We start from the raw sequence: 20,724 nt of genomic DNA, 5'->3' as shown, positions 1-20,724 counted from the left end.
CCGGCAGTGTTTATAGCTTAGAAAATAAATAACTGTCCTCAACTGGGTTTTGGAATGGGTCGTGTAATACAAATAACAACGCTAGCATCAATCTGTTTCAAGTTGGGGTCGGATTTGTATATAGTGTGCATATATTTGTATATGATAGAGCTGTTTCCATGATGATATAGAGAAGTGTCTGTCCACATTTCAGTTCAACTCTCGCTGTGCGTATGTGATTTGTTGTGGTTTAGGGTGGTTGGTTTTTAGTAGTTTAAAAGTTAAACTTATTCTGGATTAAACTTACTTGTTCTGCATCCAGCTGACTTTTTCTGCCAGAACTTAATACCATATCAGTACCTTATGTCGACATTTTTCCTAAAGGACAAAGATAAATACTACCCCTTTGCCTTCTCCCTCATCTTTATGCCTCAAACTGCATTTAAACTCTGAGGTATAGTACTGTAGCCATCACTACAGCTACAATACCCTGTAGTCTCATTAAATCACAGTCAAAGAAATAAGAAATAAATCTCCTATACCTGTGACTTGGGGTGATTTTTTTATTTTTTCACTGTTCCTGTTGGTAAAATGTTCATTCCTCAGAGCTGTGAAGCTCAAGACACTGAGCTGGATGTGAGGGGACACCTTTGCACTCAAATATCAGTGTTGTCTTTGCTGAGGATTATCACAGCCTGTAGGCTGAGCTTCCTGCAGTCTTGGTACAGGGAGATCACATCCTCGAGCTCTAGGCTCTGATCTTCCGCTCTCTGCCAGATGCCACCTTGAAAGAGATGTCTCACTCTGCTGCTCTTCCAGTGAGTCTACAAGGCTTAACCGCCCACCCCTGCAGACTTTACCTCCGCGGGTGATGCACACAGTGATACAGAGCAGCTTTTTCAGCACAGGGGCAGGTTTTACCAGACAGAGTGCTGGGGGTATGGGGCTAGTAGGGCATCAGCGAGCAGCTGAGCTCACCTGCCTGTCGCTTCTCCTGGGTCCCAATGTCTGGCTGCATCCAGGCTGTCTCTCTTCTCCCTATGCCAAATTGCAGACTCCCTCCAGAGTGACCTGGCATCATTGCTCTGTGCTTTTTCCTCCTCTGGCTGTCAGTCCCTACAAATTAGTACCCAGTTGCTGGTTTATCTATTTCACCTTGGAAGTAACTTCATTTGTGGCTGACAGCGCTTGATAGTCCCTTCCTCATTTCTAAGGAGCTCTTATGGGATGTGCATGCCTCTCCTCATCCTCTGGCCCATAGATGGTGTAATAGCTACTTCAGGACAGTTAAACTCAGCCTTACTTCTTTTCATAAAATGATGGAGACTGCCTTTGCTTTCCATGGTAGCTTATTCCAGGTGCTGGCATTCCCCTGCCTGGGGCTCTCTGTACGAGCGAGTGCTGATTGATTGGATTTTGTACGGTGCTTTTAAATCTTTGGAGTAATAGTCATTTAGACATACTAAGTTGTTAAGGTTTTGTATTGCATCTGTTGGCAGTACCTCATGCTGTGCGAGCTCCATATACAATCTGTTCTATAAGTAATAAACACTTCTTTAAATTCAAAGTAGTGCTTACATCTACTGAAATATGTTGGGTCTATGGTTTTGAAAAGTCTGTGATTTCAAGGTTTTATCAGTGTGGAGCTCTGTTCAACTCTAAGACTGAGTCAGTTGTGAGTCCAGTTATTAGTCCGTCGTTCATGGATAAGAGCAAATGATCTTGCTAGTTTGCTATATGCAGCGTAATTTTCACAGAAGGTTGATGTCAGTGCGAACTAAAGACTCAGATCCTGAGGTACCAGAAGAGTATTTAGAAAGTGCGTTAATTAAAGTGTAAATCCCACACACTTCTGTGCAAAATTCCTTTTTGAGAAACTGCTGCTAGGCAGTCTAGACTATTATGTCAACTTGTCTTTGAAGAAAAGTAAACAAAAAGGTTCAGCTGAGGAAAGTTTTAGAGACTTAGAGTAATTAATGCTTTGGTAAATGGCTGTTGATGCGTAACAATCCTTTAAACACCTGGGTAATTGCGAGCTTTGAAGTGAGGCCAAAAATATTGTTCCGAGGTCTGTAATTAAAATACGAGACCTTTAACTTGGTCATTTTGAAGGTGAGATTTCTGTTTGTTCTCACTGTCTCCCTGGTGAAACTTCTGCCCGGTTAGGGAAAGAGGGCCAGGGAGGGTGGGAAAGTAAAAAACCTAATTCAACAGATGCTTCTTTAAATTCAGCTTTTTATAGCTTTGGTGTTTTTCCTGTAGCAAAGTTCCATGTTGTAATGTGTACCCAGAACAGAGGAATTATTTTAATGTGAACATTCACTAAGTATAGTAACTAAGATTAACCACTTGACCTGGTTACTAATTTGACTAAATTCTAATATAATTAGTGTTCAATTAAAGAGAATTGACACCTAGAGACATTTCGTTGAAAGGTTTACACAGAGGTTTCAGTTAACAAAATATTTATCTTACAGGGGAAAAGCACTAAAGTTAAATGCAAGCTGTTTCTCCTATAAGTGCCCTGAGTACATGGTTGGGATGCCGGCGTTAAGAATAGTAGTCGTATTTGATATTTATATCTGAAAAATCAGCTTGCTCTCTGAGGACACTGGACCTAAATCCTGCCTTCTGAATTACACAGGCCATATTTCTCCTGTAAACTGTGTACTTCCTTCTGTTTATCGCAGCCACTGGTGATTGCTGTGCTGACCTTTGTTTCTCCGTCCTCCTCCAGAGTCTTATGAAGGCCATGGAAACACTCCCGTTTGTTTCCTGGGACTTGAGACCATACTTCAGGGCCCTGATCCAGAACAAAATGCTCCTATTTCGAGCTGGGAATCTTTTTCCTATTTAATGTCTTCTCTTGTCTTGGAAAGTTGTATCAGCTCATTGCCTCAGTTTCTCCCATTCACTTGCATCCCTTTAATAATCTATGGTTAATACCCTTATTATGGAAGTCATTAAGTGAACTCATCCAGATGGTTAAGCACACTGAAAATAAAGATGAGACTGTCAGGTACCATAGTGACAATGAGATGACAGTAGCTGTATAAAAACCCAAAGGCAGGTTGAGTCAGAGAGGATTTTAAGAAACTGCCTCTTTTGGTGATAAAATTTCTCTTCTGTACACTGAATCTGAAAGTCCTTCTGTGCAGGTGCCAGAGGTCCTGTGATGTCCTTGACATGAGGGTTTGCTTTGGCATGAAACCTATGGACTTTTTTCAGCCTGTGCTGAGAGCAGATATTCCTTCCACTCTGCTCAACGGTGCTGGCTCATGCATTTCTTCCAGTATTTCTAGTTTTCCCCATTCTTCATGCTCCCTTCCCGTTTCCCTCAGGTACCGTCTTGCCTGTTATTCTCAAATGCTGAAGTTTTCAGAATCCTTCCATTGATGTGACCGTGTACGTGGTTGAGTGCTTCCTCTTGGAAGGCCACTGCCCGCCTCACTGCACGGGATCAATGTCATCACTTAATGACTAGAAATTCAATACTTTGTTTCATGCAACTTGCTTGGTATATGATCCGTTTCTCACCTTCTTGTCCACTCTTCAGATTTCACTTTGACTATTGGCTTGCATCTGCTTGTGTGTAGCACTCTTCAGCACGGTATCTGACTGCTTCCTAAATATTTCTTTTTTTGACATGGCTGTAAGGCAAAGTTAGTGGTGGTGTTCTCGTTGTGCAGATGAGAAGCTGATGCATATACCAGTGAGGGTCAACTGTCCACACCAGGTTTAGTTGCTGCTTTTAGATGATTTTTTTTCCTCTATCCAGCACTGCTCTTTGGCTTGCAGGAGTCCCCTGCTTGTCTGCTGTGTGTATGTGCTCCAGCTTTTGCAACAGGTCAGGCCATGGAGTGTGGACCTGCTAAGCAAACACCCATGGCAAGAGTGGTCCCTGCCAAAATCAGCCAACAGTCCAGCAGCAGGAGTGGTGATAAGGGCAATAAGGCTGTGCAGCAGCTTTAGCTCTCATGCTCCCCATCTTTCTTTTGCAGCACTAGTGGGAGAGGAATAGAATAAATGTGTTTTCCACGGTCTTCAGAAAACAGAACTGGGGGGGGCGGGAGGGAAATTCCAGTCATGGCTGCGTTTCCCTGTGAACTTTGATGCAAGACTGAAAGTGTGGGATCCACATCACTGATGTCTGTCACCACATTTCTTGGAAGCCGTGTTGCCACAAGTGGCAGCAGGAGCAGATTGTGGCTCTCTGTGAGCCATCGGTGCAGGAAGATGTCAGTGGTTTCCCAACTACTTCTAGAAGCAGAGGGATGCTGAGTCGGGAATAATGAGCCTGATTCACAGAGGTACTTTCTACTGCCTTTACTCTGCAGACTTTTTCCTTTCATCCAGGGTCTCTCTCCAGCGCGTCCTTGCATGTCCATGTATCCCCCCCAACAACGGCAGCAAATCCTTCACCCTTCCCCATCTAATTAGATTTTCTTTCCATTCCACCTGGGGCCAGCCCTGGAGATGTCCCGGTCTTCATTCCAAGATCAGACATCGTACGGCTTTTTTGCAGGAGTAGCAAGGGCATTTCTTCTCAGCCACATGGCTGCAGGGAAGAGCAGATTCCCCTCAGGTGATACATGGCATTTGGTTTACCAAGGGGGAAAGGAGGAGAAAGTGTGTTCCCTGCAGACAAAAAATCCAGGGGATTTTGTTGCCAAGCTCAGAATCTCTATTAAGCCTGTGTGGGCAGCAGTTTTCAAGTACTTACTGCTTGGCTAGTTTTGAGATTATTTTCCTTCTAGGAGAAAAGACATACAACATTTATATTCTGGAAGAAAAAAGAAAAAAAAAAGGAGTGGTTAAAGACTCAGTTAAATAGTTGGGATTCTTTTTCATGTGAATAAATTATTTTTTTTCCCGCTGATTTTGTCTTCGGAAATAAGTGACGGAATATTTTTTTTAAACCTTCATGCCAAAACCAAAACTAGTGAGAGATTACTTGCAGTTTTGTGCAACTTGGTGAAGTTTGAGTGACAAACATTAATTGAAAACAGACTTGATCAGAAAGTAATAGGATGTGTTACCTGCTGGAATTACTACAATGACCTACAATACCTGTGGGGTGAACCTTCAGTGGTGGCTTCATCCAGTCAAACAATGCAAGAATCAGCTGAATAGCAGAGCTAATTGAAAACCAGTCCTGTAGGAATCTTTTTGCAAAGAGTTAACTGGATTGGAAAACCCAGTTGTCCATTTTTTTCTGCATTTTACAAAGGAATTCAAATATTTCCAAAGAGAGTTTGACATGCTGAGATAAAATGGAGCATTCTCGTTTGGTAGAATTGTACATTGATCAGGCAGTTTGCTTATTACATTTGTGGAGGACGCTAAATGGGGGAGACCCACTTGAAGGCAAGTCCATAATTTAAGTAATCTAATAATGATGGAGATTCAATCGGGGCGGAGGGGGAAGTGTGATTTGGTGCAGAGAAGAATTGCATTTGGCCGTGAAAAATCAGTGATGTAAATACACCGTAGGAAATGACTGGGTTCCTTTGCGGTTCAGCAGCATGAATCTAAGGATTATAGTGGATCACAAGGTGAACATGAATTAACAGTATGAGTTCTGCGAAGAAGCCAAAATCATATTCTGATATGTATGAGTAGAGGCATAGTCTGTGGGACGCATCATGATTATCCTTCCACTGTACTCAGCATGGGGGAGATCTAGATAAGAGTTTGGTCTATAAAGAGCAACGAGAATAGACAAAGTCTATAAAACATGCCTTACAAGGAAAGACTGAAATGTTGTTTTGATAAGGAGAGGTTATTGTAGCATTTAAGTTAGATACAGGGTGTTTCAAAAAGGTGAAATTTGAAATTACTACATCTCTGTAACCACGAACTATCAACTATCATCTTGATGTTGTCTGTACAGCAGGTAGAGGTAACATAGGGCATTAATACAAATTTACTAAAACTTGATAACTCATTAAAACACTTGTAAATTTTTGTGTAATTGTAACATATTGTGTCCATCTTTTTTTGAAACACCCTGTATTATGGGGGGAAAAAAAAAATAAAGTGCTTCAAGTGAAACCCATTCAATTTCCTGGAAAGATGGTAGGGTTCCTGAGGCTGGAAATCTATAAGATCAGGTCAGGAAAACATCTCTCAGGAGTCACGTGGGTATAGTTGATCCTGCCTGGGGTTCAGGGAATGGGCTAGATGATGCCATGTGGTTCTTTCCAGCTTTACAGCTTTCCGATTTCCAAGTGTCTTCCCAAAGTGCAAGGCACTAGGAATGAAGCTCTGAGCATACCCAGTGGCTCTGTAGCCACAGGTTTGGTTTGTTGAGGGCATAATGCCAAAGTTACTCTAGTCTGGAGGCTTTAGTGGGACGTTGTCTGGAGCAGGTGAGTGCCAGGGAGAGTATGGCACTTAGAGGAGGGCAAGTGGGACAGGAGACCAAAAGGCAATTGGTGTGAGGGGGAAGGTCAGAACAGGTGCTAGGAAAACCCATTTTCAGATATAATCAATTTCAAGCATTGGAGAGGACCAATGGGTAAGTCACATTTAGATGTGAGAATGATCTAGCAGTTCGTTCCTCTCTTAAACCTGGAGAGGGGAAGAGTGGTCTCAGCTGCAGCTGCTGTTTGTGGTCTCCTTTAAAAAAACTCGCCTGGACGCCTTCCTGTGTAACCTCACCTAGGTGTTCCTGCTCTGGCAGGGGGATTGGACTAGATGATCTTTCGAGGTCCCTTCCAATCCCTAACATTCTGTGATTCTGTGATTAAGCAATGCTTCAGTTTACACACCCTGCCTGGGAAAGCCCAAATCTTTCAGCCTTAGGGTTTCCAAAACACTTAGCAGCTGGCCAGCCCCAGCCACTTGCTGCTTGCTGTTGGAGGTGAAGGTCAGAGTTGTTCCTGAACCCTCTTCCCGTTGGAGGAGCGGTGGCAAAGGCTCCTGTGGGAAAGGCTGCTGAGTCAACCACAGAGTGTGCGGCTACCAGTGAGGTGGAGGAAAGCCTGCACGCTGTAAAAATAGCCGCACTAGGAGCCCTAATATACTTAAGTGCTTATTTTTCCATGTGTGATCTCATGCAAACCAAGCTGCTGGGCAGTATGACATAACAGTTGGCCAAAAATAAAATGTAACTCAATCAAAAAAATTTTTTTTCTGAAGTTAACCTTTGATGGGTGGCAGGGACAGGTACCCTGTTTTCTCATTTCCATTAGGTTATTGTTAGAAAAAAACATCCAGGGGAAAGACAAGTGAAGATGGGATTTTCATCTGGTATCCATTTTGTGCTGATGGTCACAGGTTAAGGGATAGGAATTGTAGCTCTCTTGCGCAGGGAAGTTATGACTATAATACAGTAAGAAAATGTACATGGGATTTCTCTGGGTGCTTCTCCAGCTGATTTCATTGAACTGAGTTTTGGTGGGAATTTGATGCTGCAGAAAAGGTATAGGCTTGAGAGCATTTGAAGCTGAAGCCCGTGAAAGAGATTGAGTATCAACAGCCTTGGAACAAGGCACTAATCCCTGTTGATAAGCCTCAGAAAAATGTCTTTAGAGGCCTTTAGAGGTTCATTTTCCTTCACTGTTTGATGCTTGGCCTGTTAGGTGACTTTTAGGTGACTTTTTTTTTTTTCTGCATTGTGGTGGATCTGTTTTGTGGAATGTGGGTTGAAACCACAAAACCCCTTTGACAAAAGCCATTGAATGCCTGGAAATGCAGATACTTTGACCACTGTCCTGCCAGAGCTGGCACTGGACTCTTCAGGAAGAAGAGTTGCTTACGAATCCCTTGCCGGTGGAGAAACACCCAGACCTAAGGGCTAGGATTGCTTTCCTCCAGCCTCAAAAATGGTGAAAAGCTTTCGTAATCCCAAAATTTCACATGCAGAATTATGTGCATCTCATGGCAAAACTCTAGATAAAACCAGGCAGATTTTGGAGACTACTTTTTTTTTTTTTTTTTTGGTAGCTATTAACATCACTTTTACGTATTTCAGGTTTTCTTGTTTCTGTAACAGTGAAAGCCGGGGGAGAAAATCCCAGACATCACAATTGTGTCAATACGCTTCTCCTCTGCAGGGCCTCTGACCTGTTTCTGCTGGACACGCGGGCGGTGTGGGCCTCGGAGGAGGGCTGGCTGGAGTTTGACGTCACTGCCACCAGTAACATGTGGGTGATGAACCCTCAGCACAACATGGGACTGCAGCTGAGCGTGGTGACACGGGACGGTACGTTACAGGCCAGTTAATGCGAGGAACCTCGCGAGCGTCTTGGATGCTGTTCTAGAAGTGGTGCTAACAGAGTCCAGTTGTGATGTGGGCAGTGAGCACCCTGCCTTCATAGGCAGCCGTAGCCAACAACTTGAGCAAAGCCCCTGAGGGCACAAATTGAGGACTGTCAGCTCCCCAGGGAGGTGTCACGGCCCCAAGCCTGACAGTGTTCAAGAAGAGACTGGACAACACCCTCAGACACATGGAGTTGGACTCCTTCCCCTCTACTCTGCCCTGGTGAGACCCCATCTGGAATATTGTGTCCAGTTCTGGGCTCCTCAGCTCAAGGACAGGGAACTGCTGGAGAGAGTCCAGCGCAGAGCCACGAAGATGATGAAGGGAGTGGAGCATCTCCCTTATGAGGAAAGGCTGAGGGAGCTGGGTCTCTTTAGCTTGGAGAAGAGGAGACTGAGGGGTGACCTCATTAATATTTATAAATATATAAAGGGTGGGTGTCACGAGGGTGGAGCCAGGCTCTTCTCGGTGACAACCAACAGTAAGACAAGGGGTAATGGGTTCCAGCTGGAACACAAGAGGTTCCACTTAAATATGAGAAGAAACTTCTTCATGGTGAGGGTGACAGAGCACTGGAACAGGCTGCCCAGGGAGGTTGTGGAGTCTCCTTCTCTGGAGACATTCAAAACCCGCCTGGACGCCTTCCTGTGTAACCTCACCTAGGTGTTCCTGCTCTGGCAGGGGGATTGGACTAGATGATCTTTTGAGGTCCCTTCCAATCCCTAACATTCTGTGATTCTGTGATCCTTGTGGGTCCCTTCCAGCTCAGGATATTCTATGATTCTTGGCTGTCCCATGACAGACATGTCCTTCAGGCATCTCGAAACAGTACCAGGATGAGGTGGTGGAGGCAGGCTGGGGTAGGGTCCCGGTTCCTGAGTTGGGAGGTAGAAGGGGACATGGAGGTGGGATCCCAGGTGGGGTAAGGTTTAGAGGTGAGAAGAAGGTGGCACGTTTTAGGTATGCGCCTCCCCACGTGGGTTTATGGCAGCCCTGCTGGCTGCTGCGGCTGCCATCGCTGCTGGGATCTCACAAAACCTGAGGTGGGAGCCCTGTGCTGGAGAAGCAATGTGGTCGCTGTGTGGGGCTGGTCCCTCCCATGGCTGCTGCAATGATAGCACGTCACAGCCCACAGAAACTTGGAAAGGTGGAAAAGGAGAGAAGAGAATGCAAAAGAGCATATGAGACTGAGTGTTGGAAAATAAGTGGTGGGGAAGGAGAGGATCTAGATGACCAGAAGGTGACCAAAAAGGTGACGGGGACATCTTTCCTCTATAGCAGGGATGTCAAACTCATTTTTACCGGGGACCACGTCAGCCTCGCAGTTGCCTTCAAAGGCCCGAATGTAATTTTAGGACTGTATAAACCTAGGAGTAGTTACATTTATACAGTCCTAAAATTACATTCGGCCCTTTGATGGCAACCGTGAGGCTGACGTGGTCCCCGGTAAAAATGAGTTTGACACCGCTGCTTTATAGGAACCACTCTTCAACCTTATATTTTCTTCCTATGACTTTGTCCTGGGTTTTGGTACACCTGTGGGGTCAAATGAGACCGGAAGGGTTGTCCACTCTTCTCCCTGGGGAAATGTTAGTGCCAGCCTCTACCTCCCTAGATGGGCTGACAGCCCATCCCTATGTTCCTGTCAAAAGCACTACATCTCTTTGCCCTCTGCTTTCCCCAGGTCTCTTAATGCCCTCTCTACTCCTTATGTTTCACAGGCAGCAGAACTGATTTCCTGAGACATCTGGGCTCTACATTTTATATATCTATCTGTATACCTGCTTAATGCCTAAACCAGAGTAGAGATGCCACAGGGTACCAAGGAGCCAGGTGTTGCAGTGGAGCCTCTTGTCCAGGATGGATGCGATGCTGTTGTAAAAAATAGTCTATATGTCAAGGTGGCAGGAGGGGAGTGTTTAGTGATAAAAGAAGAAGAGCGTGAGCAAGAGGAAAGGAAACACTGCTCGTGGGGATGCCGTGATTCTGGAAGAAGCAATCCAACAGCACTATTTCTCTAACACTTTTCTGTTTGATTTCAAGGTTTCAGCGTGAATCCCAGAGAAGCAGGCCTCATAGGCCGAGATGGCCCATATGACAAACAGCCTTTCATGGTGGCCTTCTTCAAAGTGAGCGAAGTTCACGTTCGGACCACCAGGTCAGCAACGAGCAGGCGCAGGCAACAGAGTCGGAACCGTTCCACCCAGGCTCAGGATGTTTCCAGGGTGTCTACAGTCACAGGTAATCATGCAACACCCGTTTTATCTGGAAGCTGAGGCAACTTCTTGTAATATTTCTATTTGTTTTGGAGTGCAAAAGCAAGAAGAGGGATGTGAGGTGGGATGCTCTTCCTTGGGGAACAGGTTACACCTGCACGGGGATGGGAGAGGTAGTCTCACATAATGAGACTTACAGGAGTCCTCTTGAATCTAGGGTGGAGTCCAGATCCTCATGTGAAGTCGCAGCTATTGCATTCGGGGAGGGAGGTGTTTTAACTCCGAATGTTGTGCTTGTAGGTTGCTTGCTATCCATTATTTCCCTAGAATTACGCCACATGTAATGCAATATTTAAAAGATTCCATCTCTGCGTACACTGAGATTTATGGTATTGCACATATGCATTTCCAGCAGAGTCCTCTTTCAGTTTTCTTTGGATAAACCCTGGTAGAAAAGCTCAAGATCCATTTTTTTTTCCTTGTGAGAACAGCAGTGTATACATGGTGAAGTGCATTTCCAGGCAGGCAAAGAGGCTTGCCTGTTTGCTATGGAAAAGTTGTGTGTTGCAGGTGTTGTACAACAGCCTTGTGAGTGCAGGTGTGGGCTGGTGGGACAACAGGATAACTCTGAAATTTTGACACAAATCGAGCGTATCCTGTCTTCTACATCTTGTCTGTTCTACAGATGCTCTGCCCCTCATCAAAGCACTACAAGTCGTTCGTTCATTGAGTACCTTCTTTCCTCTCAAACATTCCAGCCCGTTCCAAGTTACTTGATTAATTTGCTTATGCTGCCCCCTTCATTTCCAATAGGATCCCTGCTTTTCCCGTGTCTAGAAATGACTTATACCCCAAAGAAGAGAGGCAGCTGTGTTTTTTAGTTTATGTCCAGACTTGAGCCAGCATTGCCAAAACTTAGATGGTGTGAATCCATAGGCTGTCCCCTGCTCCTGCATGCTTGGGTTGTGGGCTAGCCATGCTGCACCTGAGGTCGCCCATGCTGGCCATGGCGCTGGGAGCCTGCAGGGAGCCTGAGCCAGGGTGGGACCCCCTCCAGGGTTGGTGGGCAGGCTTTGGGCACGGCCCTGTGCCAGTGCAGCCCTGTTGCTCCAGCCCAGTGTGGTGATGGACTTGCCCTTTGGGCTAGTGCGTGCCAGCAGCAGGTGGCCACTAGCAGCCATTGCATGTCCCCACGGTGCACACCGCAGCGTGGCCGTGGGTTCCCTTGCCATGCCGTGCACGTGCCGGACTCAGTTGGATGTGAAATGTCACTTCACGGATTATAAGGGCAGGAGAAGCGCCTTGGTCCTGCAGCCTGACCTCCCCGCAGGAGGCCAGCCAGTGCCAGCGTGGCGTTGCCGGAGGAGTTATCCTCTAATCTGACGTGAGAGCCCCTGCCAGCCCTGCAGTCGTCTGTCGGTCACAATTGCTGAGACACACTTTGGTCCTGGTTTTCCTTGGGGTCTCCAAGCTGCAGTTTTAAAGGCGGGCATCACAGCTGCTTGCTGCGTTACTTTCCCATATGATGAGCTTGCCAAGGTAGTTTATTCACCTGGGTGTTATCAGCAATAAGCCCAGCTGTTACACAGGCAGCATGCAATTCTCCCACTCAGGTGGGCTCAGCTGCTGCACTCCATCCCAAAAGCCAATTTTTTTAATATATGCACAGCGTTTTGGGAAAGCCACTTACTGCATTGCTGTTTCATAGCACTGGTAGTGGAGTCAGGATAGGCTCTGACTTTCTCTCCCTAGCTCCGCGAGCTTTGCAGTGCTAAAAACAGATTTTCACCACTATTACAGCAGGCGATGTGATTCAAAGTTCCAGAAGGAGCACATATATTGGGCAAAAAGGGCGATTTTTACATCGCTGCTTTCTAGACTACACTACACATCAGGTTGTAAAATTATAAAATGACAAAAAGAGAAAAAAACAGCTGCTTATTCTGTGGTCTCAAGGGCTTTTTTGAGCTCTTCTAGCTCAAAGCCAGCTTTAATTTAAAACCTGGAACTTGTAGCGAACAAGGTATAGTTGAGCCTCTGTGGATTTAAGGTGGGGGAAAGGAGGGGAATTTAAAGTTAGGATGCACGTTTGGTTGGTTTCTGTGTTTAGAAAAGAGAGACTACATCAGCTTATTTTCCTAAGTGTGACACTCTTAGACTCTGTTCTCCTTAAGAAGTGGTTGATTTAATAGCCCAAGAGGCACCAATGACCAGTATGTGTTTTTAGTGTTAAAGAGATCACAGGGATTTTTTCTAAGTTGTGTGTGTCCCTACATCTATACCCTGATGATGCACGACAGGGCTGGGGAAGCGTTTGCCTCAGGATGAAGCAGAATGCAAGCCTGGGGGTTACCCTGAAGGCTGCCTTGCTCTTTCGAGGGTGCCGTGACCCACCTGGACCCAAAGTGGATGCAGAACTGGGATGCTGAGGTCCCCTTTTGTGCATCTCCCTGCCTGCGCATCTTCCTCTGTCGCTGTATCTTACATCTTGTCCGATTTTTGGTCTGTGCTCTTCCCTGAGCCAGGATTGCTGCTGCCTATTAGGGCTTGATGGCAGTTTCTCTCCTGGAGAGCAAGACAGCTGGTGGGTGTTGATGTGGGTTGGTTTTTTTTTTTTGTAGATTGAACCTTCCTTCCTCTGTGTGAGTGAATACACTGGGTTTTCTTTCTTCAGCCCAAAAATGAACACCTATCCCAAAAGATGCTGTGAGTTGGGTTGTGTGGGCGCAGCAAGTTTAAAAAAGCCCCATTTACTATCTAAATATGGAAAGCATTTCCAGTCCTGCAGTTCGGAGCACGTGAAGTGTGCTGCTGGGCTGGTACCAGATCTGGTGAGCTGTGGGGTTACGTGAAGGCATGCATGTGGGATTGGGACCCTGCTGTGCTCCCTTTGATGTGCAGTTCTTGTCCTGCACTCAGTACCAAGTGCTCAGATGCTAAGGTTATGGCTGTGGCATAAGAATCCCAATGGTCTGTATTTTTTCGCCAAGAATGCTTGTTTCCCTGTATTATAAACACGTAATTATGACTGGCTTATATAAAGCAGAACTGAGTAACCCCCATGGTTATAAAGTGCTTTGACATAGGGTCCTGCGTCAATGCATTCCTAGAGCCAAGCTCTGTTCTTCTGCAGAAGGAGGATGAACAAGAAGAAAATGAAGTATTTTTGTCTTTTGAGCCAGAAAATCACATGCCAGCTCTGGCCCAGGACACAGAGGAACGAGGTGGGTGGGAGGAGTGTTCAGGTGTGTCTCTGCTGTTGTCTGCAAGATCTGGAGGCCCTCGCTCAGCTGTGTCTTGTGGTGGTTTTAGCTCATGCTCTCAGACTCCGGGCTGACCCTCTAGTTAACCCGGAGAGACAGGGACTTTCTTCCATGTGACAGGTGGTGACCCTTGAGCGTAAGAGCTTTGCTATACAGCCAGCTCCTCTATGAGTTACCTGAATGCTGGTTTCTGTGCGGGGCTGTCTCCTTGCCCAGTGGCAATAACCCTCCCCTTCTGCAAGTCACCCTTCAGGAACATTCCTTCTCATCAGCTCCTCCTTATGGAGAGTCGCATTTAAATGTCTGATTCGAGCTGCGCTTGCTCTTCTGAGTGAAATTCATGCAACACCCTTTTTCGGGTCCTTCTCTTTAGCCACCCCAGGGCCTCCAGGACTGGTGCGAGGTGCTCCATGAGGAATGGAGAGGCCCTTCAAGTGGCCTTTCCTTCCAGCAGCCATGCATGGCTCTGGACAGATTTCCCCACATGTACAGGAGCTAAATACTGCAAAGGGCAGCACGCACAAACACTGGAGGCAAATAAGGCCAAATGCTTTTGGGTCTTATTGGTAAACATCGTTATCTCACAGCCAGTCTTCACTTTAGCAGAGCACTTGGATGCAGACTGGGGCGGTGTGGCCGGTGCTTCTCTTTGTGCCTTCACATGTGGGTCCATGTCAGCCCCACATCTCCCCTTCTTCCCACCCAAGCAGATCACTTTCATGTGAAGTGGGCTGTTACTAACTGTGTGATCAGTTTACACCAGCTTTATCCGGACAAATCACTAAAGTCAAACACCAAGAATAAGGGAGTGGCCTTGGAGACCTCTGTCAAAGCTATTTTGGACCACAGAAGCAATTAATTACCATGTGGAATTTGGTAAGCTGGCACCTTGGGAGCAGCAGGGGTGTTCTCAGATGGATCAACCTCAGTAAATATTTATATATTCTTTGCCAGCACTTAACGTGGGAGAGGTTATAGGAAATCTAAGGTGGGTGCATAAGAATCTGGAGGAGGAAGACCATTAGGGTCAGGCTATTCTCTCTCCCCTTTCAGCAACGCAAATACCAGTGTCCAGCTTTAAGAGAAACATCTGTGCTCACAGAAAGTCAGACTTGGGTTCTGGTGAAAGCAGACAATGTTGAGTGCAAACAAGCCACAGAGACAAGCCGTCTTAACTGTGCTGTTCTAAATGTGCTGCCCTGGAAGATATTTTTAAGTGCAGAACTAGAGGTTTGGGGGTTTTTTTTAAATCTCTGTTTCAGACAAAATAGTTTGCAGTGTGATTAAATGCAGTGCCCTGTAAATGCCAAGCTGGTGTTTCTGAATTGGTATGTTCAGGAAAAAAAAAATATATATATATATGATTTTGGTAAACCCACAATGAGTCTATAGGAGCTCCCAAAGCAGTTCTCTGAACTTGCAGAGATTTCGAAGGTCTCTGGCAAGCAATCCTCGCACATCGTGTCGTGGCAGCGTAAGGTGGTTTGCAGCGTCCCCCCACTGCGGGCTGCTTCTTCTCAGCCCTCCTGGCTCCCCTCTGCAGGGTTGCCGGGGAGGGACACGTACCCTCTTGCCTCTTGGATGTTGGGTCTTGCACTGCATAGCACCTCAAACAGCAATTTGGGCTAAAACAGTTGAGCACACTCATCTATAGAGTAGCCAATAGTACTGTCCAGGCTTTCGAGACAATGCATTTTGGAGGCCAACTTGAGTAGCTCAGCGAGTTTTAGCTCAATGCCAAAACCCCTTTACTGTGTAGATTCCTCTTTTTTCAGGCTCATAAGTGGATGTACGTGATTCTAGGGCATATGCCGAGCCCCAAAGCATAGGGAATGGATTGTTATTATGTGCATCTGTATTGCTGCATTTTTTTTCCCTGATTCAGGAAGCCACTGCTAAGGGTTGATTAAAGGTCTGTAACATCCCAAAAGATGGGCTAAAGCACATTCCCTAAAGTAGATGTGGTAGGCAAACATGTAACAAGAAGAGAGGCCAGGGGAGCATGAGGTGATTTTAACAGAGTGCAAATCCTAAGAGAGGGCGTGTTTAATATGTTGACATTTTGCACAAGCAAAGGCTGAGTTTGGGCAAGTGAGGAGGCGGATCTGTCTCTGTCTGCCTTGGATGGAGAGTAGCTGGTGTTTGATGTGTGAATCTGGTGACTCGACTGCCAACCAGTGAACCGGGGAGCATTTTGAGGGGCCAATTTCAGGCAGTGTGAGAGGGGACACATTCATAATGTGGTCTGTTTCATGTAGCTTGTTAAGCAGCTCTTTTTTTCCTTCGTTTTCTTAGACTTGTGATTGCTCACAGCCTTTCTTCCCACTCCCGTTTTCTCTGTCTCCCTTGCCTTCTCCAGAGCTGATTTGGGTAAGTTGTAGCTGGATTTGGAACACAGTGTAGTTCACCCACTTGGTTGTGAACAGACCAACTCAAATTAACTCCCTGTCAAATACAGATTCTTTTTCCCCAAGCAAACAAGATATTTCCCATTGAAGAACGACGAAGTTGTATTTTCAGGTACTTAAATGAAAGCCTTTAACTGCTGAAAGTGTCTTCTGCTCTTTTTTTGCCTTGCTATGACCAGATCATTTAGAAACGTTGCATGCTAGAAATTTGCTTCTGGGCTGAGCCAGGGACTAAAAAGCTTCATCTGAGAAAAAGCACCACACCCTGGTTTCTACAGGCTGTGTCTGGTTTGAAAATGGAAAGCTTGAATAGAGAAACCTTCATCCTTGCTAGTGAGCGCTCCTGAAAGAGTGGATGTTTGTGCTGCAGCAGGCTGTTAACCAGCTCTGCTCACCTGATTAAAGCCATGATTGAAGTGAAGCTATTGAAAGACTGAAATGCAATCCTTCAAAACCCAAACTGCTTCTAAAAACAACTCGCTAATCTTAGGTGGTTTGGAGGCTAGGTTGGAGGTGTAGGGTTTTTTCAGACCTCAGTGTTAACCGTACCCAGCTGTAATGCTTGTGCTGCCCTTAATGTCAGTTGGATGTGCTTTTAGTATTATAGTTTTTCTTTTGAATAAATATTTGCATTTGTAGCTCCCAAACTTGGGGGGGTGGGGAGGGCGGTGCTGGAGGGAAGAAAAAGAAAGGCTTATTCAGAGCCAAGGAAAAAGTCACTAAAAATATTTTTGTATCCCAGCTGCTGCATTGGAGGAAAGCTACACTGGGAGGGTGCCCTTCCAAGCCGTGCTGGGGGCACTGGGGGGCTGGTTGGCCAAAAGGCCCAGTGCAGTGGGAGGCAGGAGCATCAGCGTGCGGCATCTGCCTGCTGACGGAAGCGCCTTTACTTATAAATGAGGCGTGCGAGAGGAGAGCAGGCCCCTGTGGTTAATGCACTGGAGGAAAACACGGCCAGTCTGGGTCCAGCATGGACGGGGACCGGGGCTCCCACGCTGCTTGGCTGACGTAGCTGCCATCCCACGGGGCACAAAGCGTGGGTTCGGCAGCCGTAGCCGGTCACCAAGCCGCCTCACGGCGAAGGTGACGTCTGTGGCTGCTGCGCCGGGGTCCGGCAGCTGCCCAAGGAGTGAGGAGATCAAGCATCGCCTGTCCAGGCTGGATTTGTGCAGCCCCCCGGGGGTGAAAGGCCCTTCTGTCACGGCTCAGCTCCTCCGCTCGCTGCGGTTTCAGGTGTTCGCATGTGGAGCCGCCTCTCTTTCCAAATATAAATGGGAAATTCCACTCGCTGTCAAAAGCTGCATTTTGCAGGGCCATCAGGAGCAGCTCGCGTGTGGTCAAAACATCTTCCTACATTGTGCCGGGGGAAGGGGAAAGGTCTCTGCACTGACACTAGGGAGCAAGTTAACACTGAGACCATGTCAAACCTCCTGCCAGCTCTTGGTAATAAGCAGGTTATGGGGAGGAGATGCTTGTTTTTCAAAGAATGATTTGTAAAGGTCCAAGAGCAGAGGTGGTGCATGGAGTCGTGTGTGATGTCCAGGGCAGGCTAGGGGTGAGGAACAGATTGGGATGGGGATGTGGCTTTGCTGGCGATGCGTCATCTTAGCTGTTTAGGGACTTCTGCTAACCAGCGCAGGGGCACAAGGTGATGATTAACCTTCCCGGGCTTGTAATTCTCTGGGTAAGTGTGTGCATTTTGAGCTCACCACCTAGGGCAGCACACGTCGGAAACCGCAGCCAGGGAAGTGGGGTGGGTTTGAGCACCCGGCAGGAATATAGCCTGTGCCAGGCTAAAGGAGTCATTTTAAGAAGTCATTTTACTGGAGGTGTTTTACGAGCACTGCTTGTTAAGTTATTAAAGGCAGCTGAAGGAATGATAACCAAGTCACTGTTACTTGGGTGCCTCTGTTCCCATAAGCATCTTAAAAGCTTCAGCCCTGCTTTGGATGTCCCTCAACACCCTTATCCTTGTGGCTGCAGAGGGAGCTTGCTGTTTCTCACCGCTGAGCCAGCAGTGTGCACACATCTGGCCAGCTGTGCCTTCCAGCAATGCTCTGCCTGTTTTACTTTCTAAATTCCTGTTTTGCTCTTTTAACAGATTACAACAGCAGTGACTTAAAAACAGCGTGCAGAAAGCATGAGCTTTACGTTAGCTTCCAAGACCTGGGATGGCAGGTGTGTGATATTTCTCTCTGGGTAAACTAGACATTTTGTTATGAAATGTTATCTAAACAGTGTCACCGTAATTCCACTTGAGGCTGCCATTATGCTTTAAAATGTCCCTCGTGCCTCCTCACTAAAACCAGTCACAGGGAAGGGCAAATAAATATTGACAGTTGTGACATTCGATAAGATCCAGAGGAAGCTTGGTACTTCATGAGATTCGAGTATACAGCCATTGTCTGTCACTCATAGGAGTCACAGTACAGGCAACAGCTCATAGCTGTGTACCTCTAATGATAAGGAAAAAAAATCTGATGTTAAGCAGTGATTTTAACCAAATCAAGTTTTTTTTTCTAGTGATCAGCCTAATTTTAACCTTGGCCATTGTGTTGAAATCTTCCACCCCTGCCCCACAATTAGCGCTGGCTGCAGTAAGGGGACTGAAGGCTGGGCTTGGTTGCAACACCGTGAGGCCTGAGAGTTGTTTCAAGTCAGTTATTTTGGACCAGGCCATAGGGTCATCAAACATCACGTTTCAAAAAATGCCATCATCTTCTCTTTTTTAATTTTTTTTTTTTTATTCTTTCATTCAGCACTTCTGTGAGGGAGGTCTCATTTCTATCAGCTGATATTTTTACCAGATTATAATTCAGGATGCCCCTGCTGCTTCTGTAGTACCCTACACATGAAAGTCCTCTCCCAGCCTAGAGGGACAGCAGCACTTTTTGTAGCTTATGTCAGCTGCAGTCCACTAGTCATAACTGTTCCCCATTACTTGTTAGTGGCTTTTCTTTTTGCTTGTGCAATCTTCCCGTCTCCTCCTTAGCTCGCTTGCCCTGCTTCCAGGCAGGAACCCCATTCCAGTTGTGGAGTTCATGGCCCTGGAAGGCACTGCCTTCACTTTTCTAGTTGCAGGCTAGATGCTACCAAAGGAAGGCCACAGACCAGCAGGGCTCTTTGCCGGAGTTGCTGTAGGGAGGTGATGGAGGCAGGGCAGCAGCCCCCTGTGCTTGTTGGGCATTGCTGTCTCCTTCAGAAGAACCATAATTTTTTATTTATTTTTTTTTTTTTAGCAGAGGGCTTCCCTTACACCGCATTAAACCACAAATTTAATTACAGGGTCTGTACTGGCTCCTGTAGCAGGAGAGTGACTGTCTTATGACAAGCAGCTTGGTTAACCGGGAGCGAATCATGGGTGAGGTAGCACAGTAAAATGAAGGGGTGGTTTTGCTGTGCCCAGGTATCCTCATGTTAGCAATCAAACTTGGCCAGCAAAGCTGCAGCAACGGTCTCTGGCTGCTCAGGCCTGCTGTAGCCCAATTCAAGCTCACTCAGGTTAATTCTTGTCAGGTAAAGGGGAAACCGTCTCAGAATTATGTGCATGTGAAGTGTAGCACTGCGTCCTCTTGCAGGGTGACCTGCAGAGCCTGACACTGAGGGAGACAAAATGTCTCCTGCTAACTGGTGATGTTTTTGTCTTTGTTTCTTTTGTGTTAGTGGCAAGGAAGCTGTGATTTTTAAATTTTTTTTATTTTTTATTAGCCCATTGGTGAAGTCACCTTCTTCCATAGCACGGCACTCAAGTTGCCACCAGGGCCACCTGCTTGCACATGCCGCTCGGGCCGGCTGTCCTGTCCCTCCTTTAGGAGTCTGGCAGAGGTGGGGAAGCTGTTACACAGCTAAAACTTCCCACAGTGGCCTGAGCAGACAAGCAGCATCCCTGTGTAAGAGAGTATAAGGTAGAGTGTCTGTGAATCACCACACCAGTGTTTTATATTCCCGTTCTGGAGCTCCCTGGCTGAATTGTGTGTGAACGCACATGCACGCACATACATGGTTTTCTCCAAGAGGGGACACCAGCTGAGGCTGTGATTCAACCTAGGAAAGTTCTAACCTGCAGGAAATGTTGGAACGTAAAGGCATCCAAACCACAATCCCCACAAGGCAACCCAGCAAGAGTTTGGGGAATAAAATTTTTTTAATTTGTGGCAGTTAAGCTGTGCGTAGACATGCACAATTCTTTGGACATTAAAATTAGTGTGGCCATGGAAAAGTCATGGCTCACACAAAAAGAGCCCAGAAAACCAAAAACCATACCAACAACCCAACCCCTAACAGTTTCAGTGAAAACACATTTTCGCCCTCAAGAAAAAGTTAGTGGAAAATTTTCAGCTGCTCTTAATTGCATGCAGTTGTCTGTACAAGCTGGCAACTTTTTAATTTGAATCACGTTCTGTTTATTTCCTAAAAAGGACTGGATAATCGCTCCAAAGGGCTACGCAGCCAACTACTGTGATGGGGAGTGCTCATTTCCACTCAATGCCCATATGAACGCAACCAATCACGCCATTGTACAAACTCTGGTAAGTCTCCAGAAAGCTCCATGCCAAAGCAATAGGTGAATTTATAAACAAATTACCATTGTC

At 46.3% G+C, this 20,724-nt stretch overlaps 1 protein-coding gene across 1 annotated transcript in view; it reads left to right on the top strand.

Annotated features, from left to right (window-relative positions):
- BMP6 (bone morphogenetic protein 6) overlaps positions 1–20,724 on the top strand; it is a 93,454-nt gene that overhangs the window by 71,101 nt on the left and 1,629 nt on the right. Inside the window, exons 3-6 of the mRNA XM_065627709.1 lie at positions 8,040–8,188; positions 10,289–10,486; positions 18,234–18,310; positions 20,551–20,661. Coding sequence (XP_065483781.1) covers positions 8,040–8,188; positions 10,289–10,486; positions 18,234–18,310; positions 20,551–20,661 — 535 coding nt within the window. The remainder of the gene's footprint in view (positions 1–8,039; positions 8,189–10,288; positions 10,487–18,233; positions 18,311–20,550; positions 20,662–20,724) is intronic.

Source organism: Caloenas nicobarica, chromosome 2, assembly GCF_036013445.1.
Source record: "Caloenas nicobarica isolate bCalNic1 chromosome 2, bCalNic1.hap1, whole genome shotgun sequence".
Classification (NCBI taxonomy): domain Eukaryota; kingdom Metazoa; phylum Chordata; class Aves; order Columbiformes; family Columbidae; genus Caloenas; species Caloenas nicobarica.
This window is presented reverse-complemented; position numbering and strand designations above follow the sequence as displayed.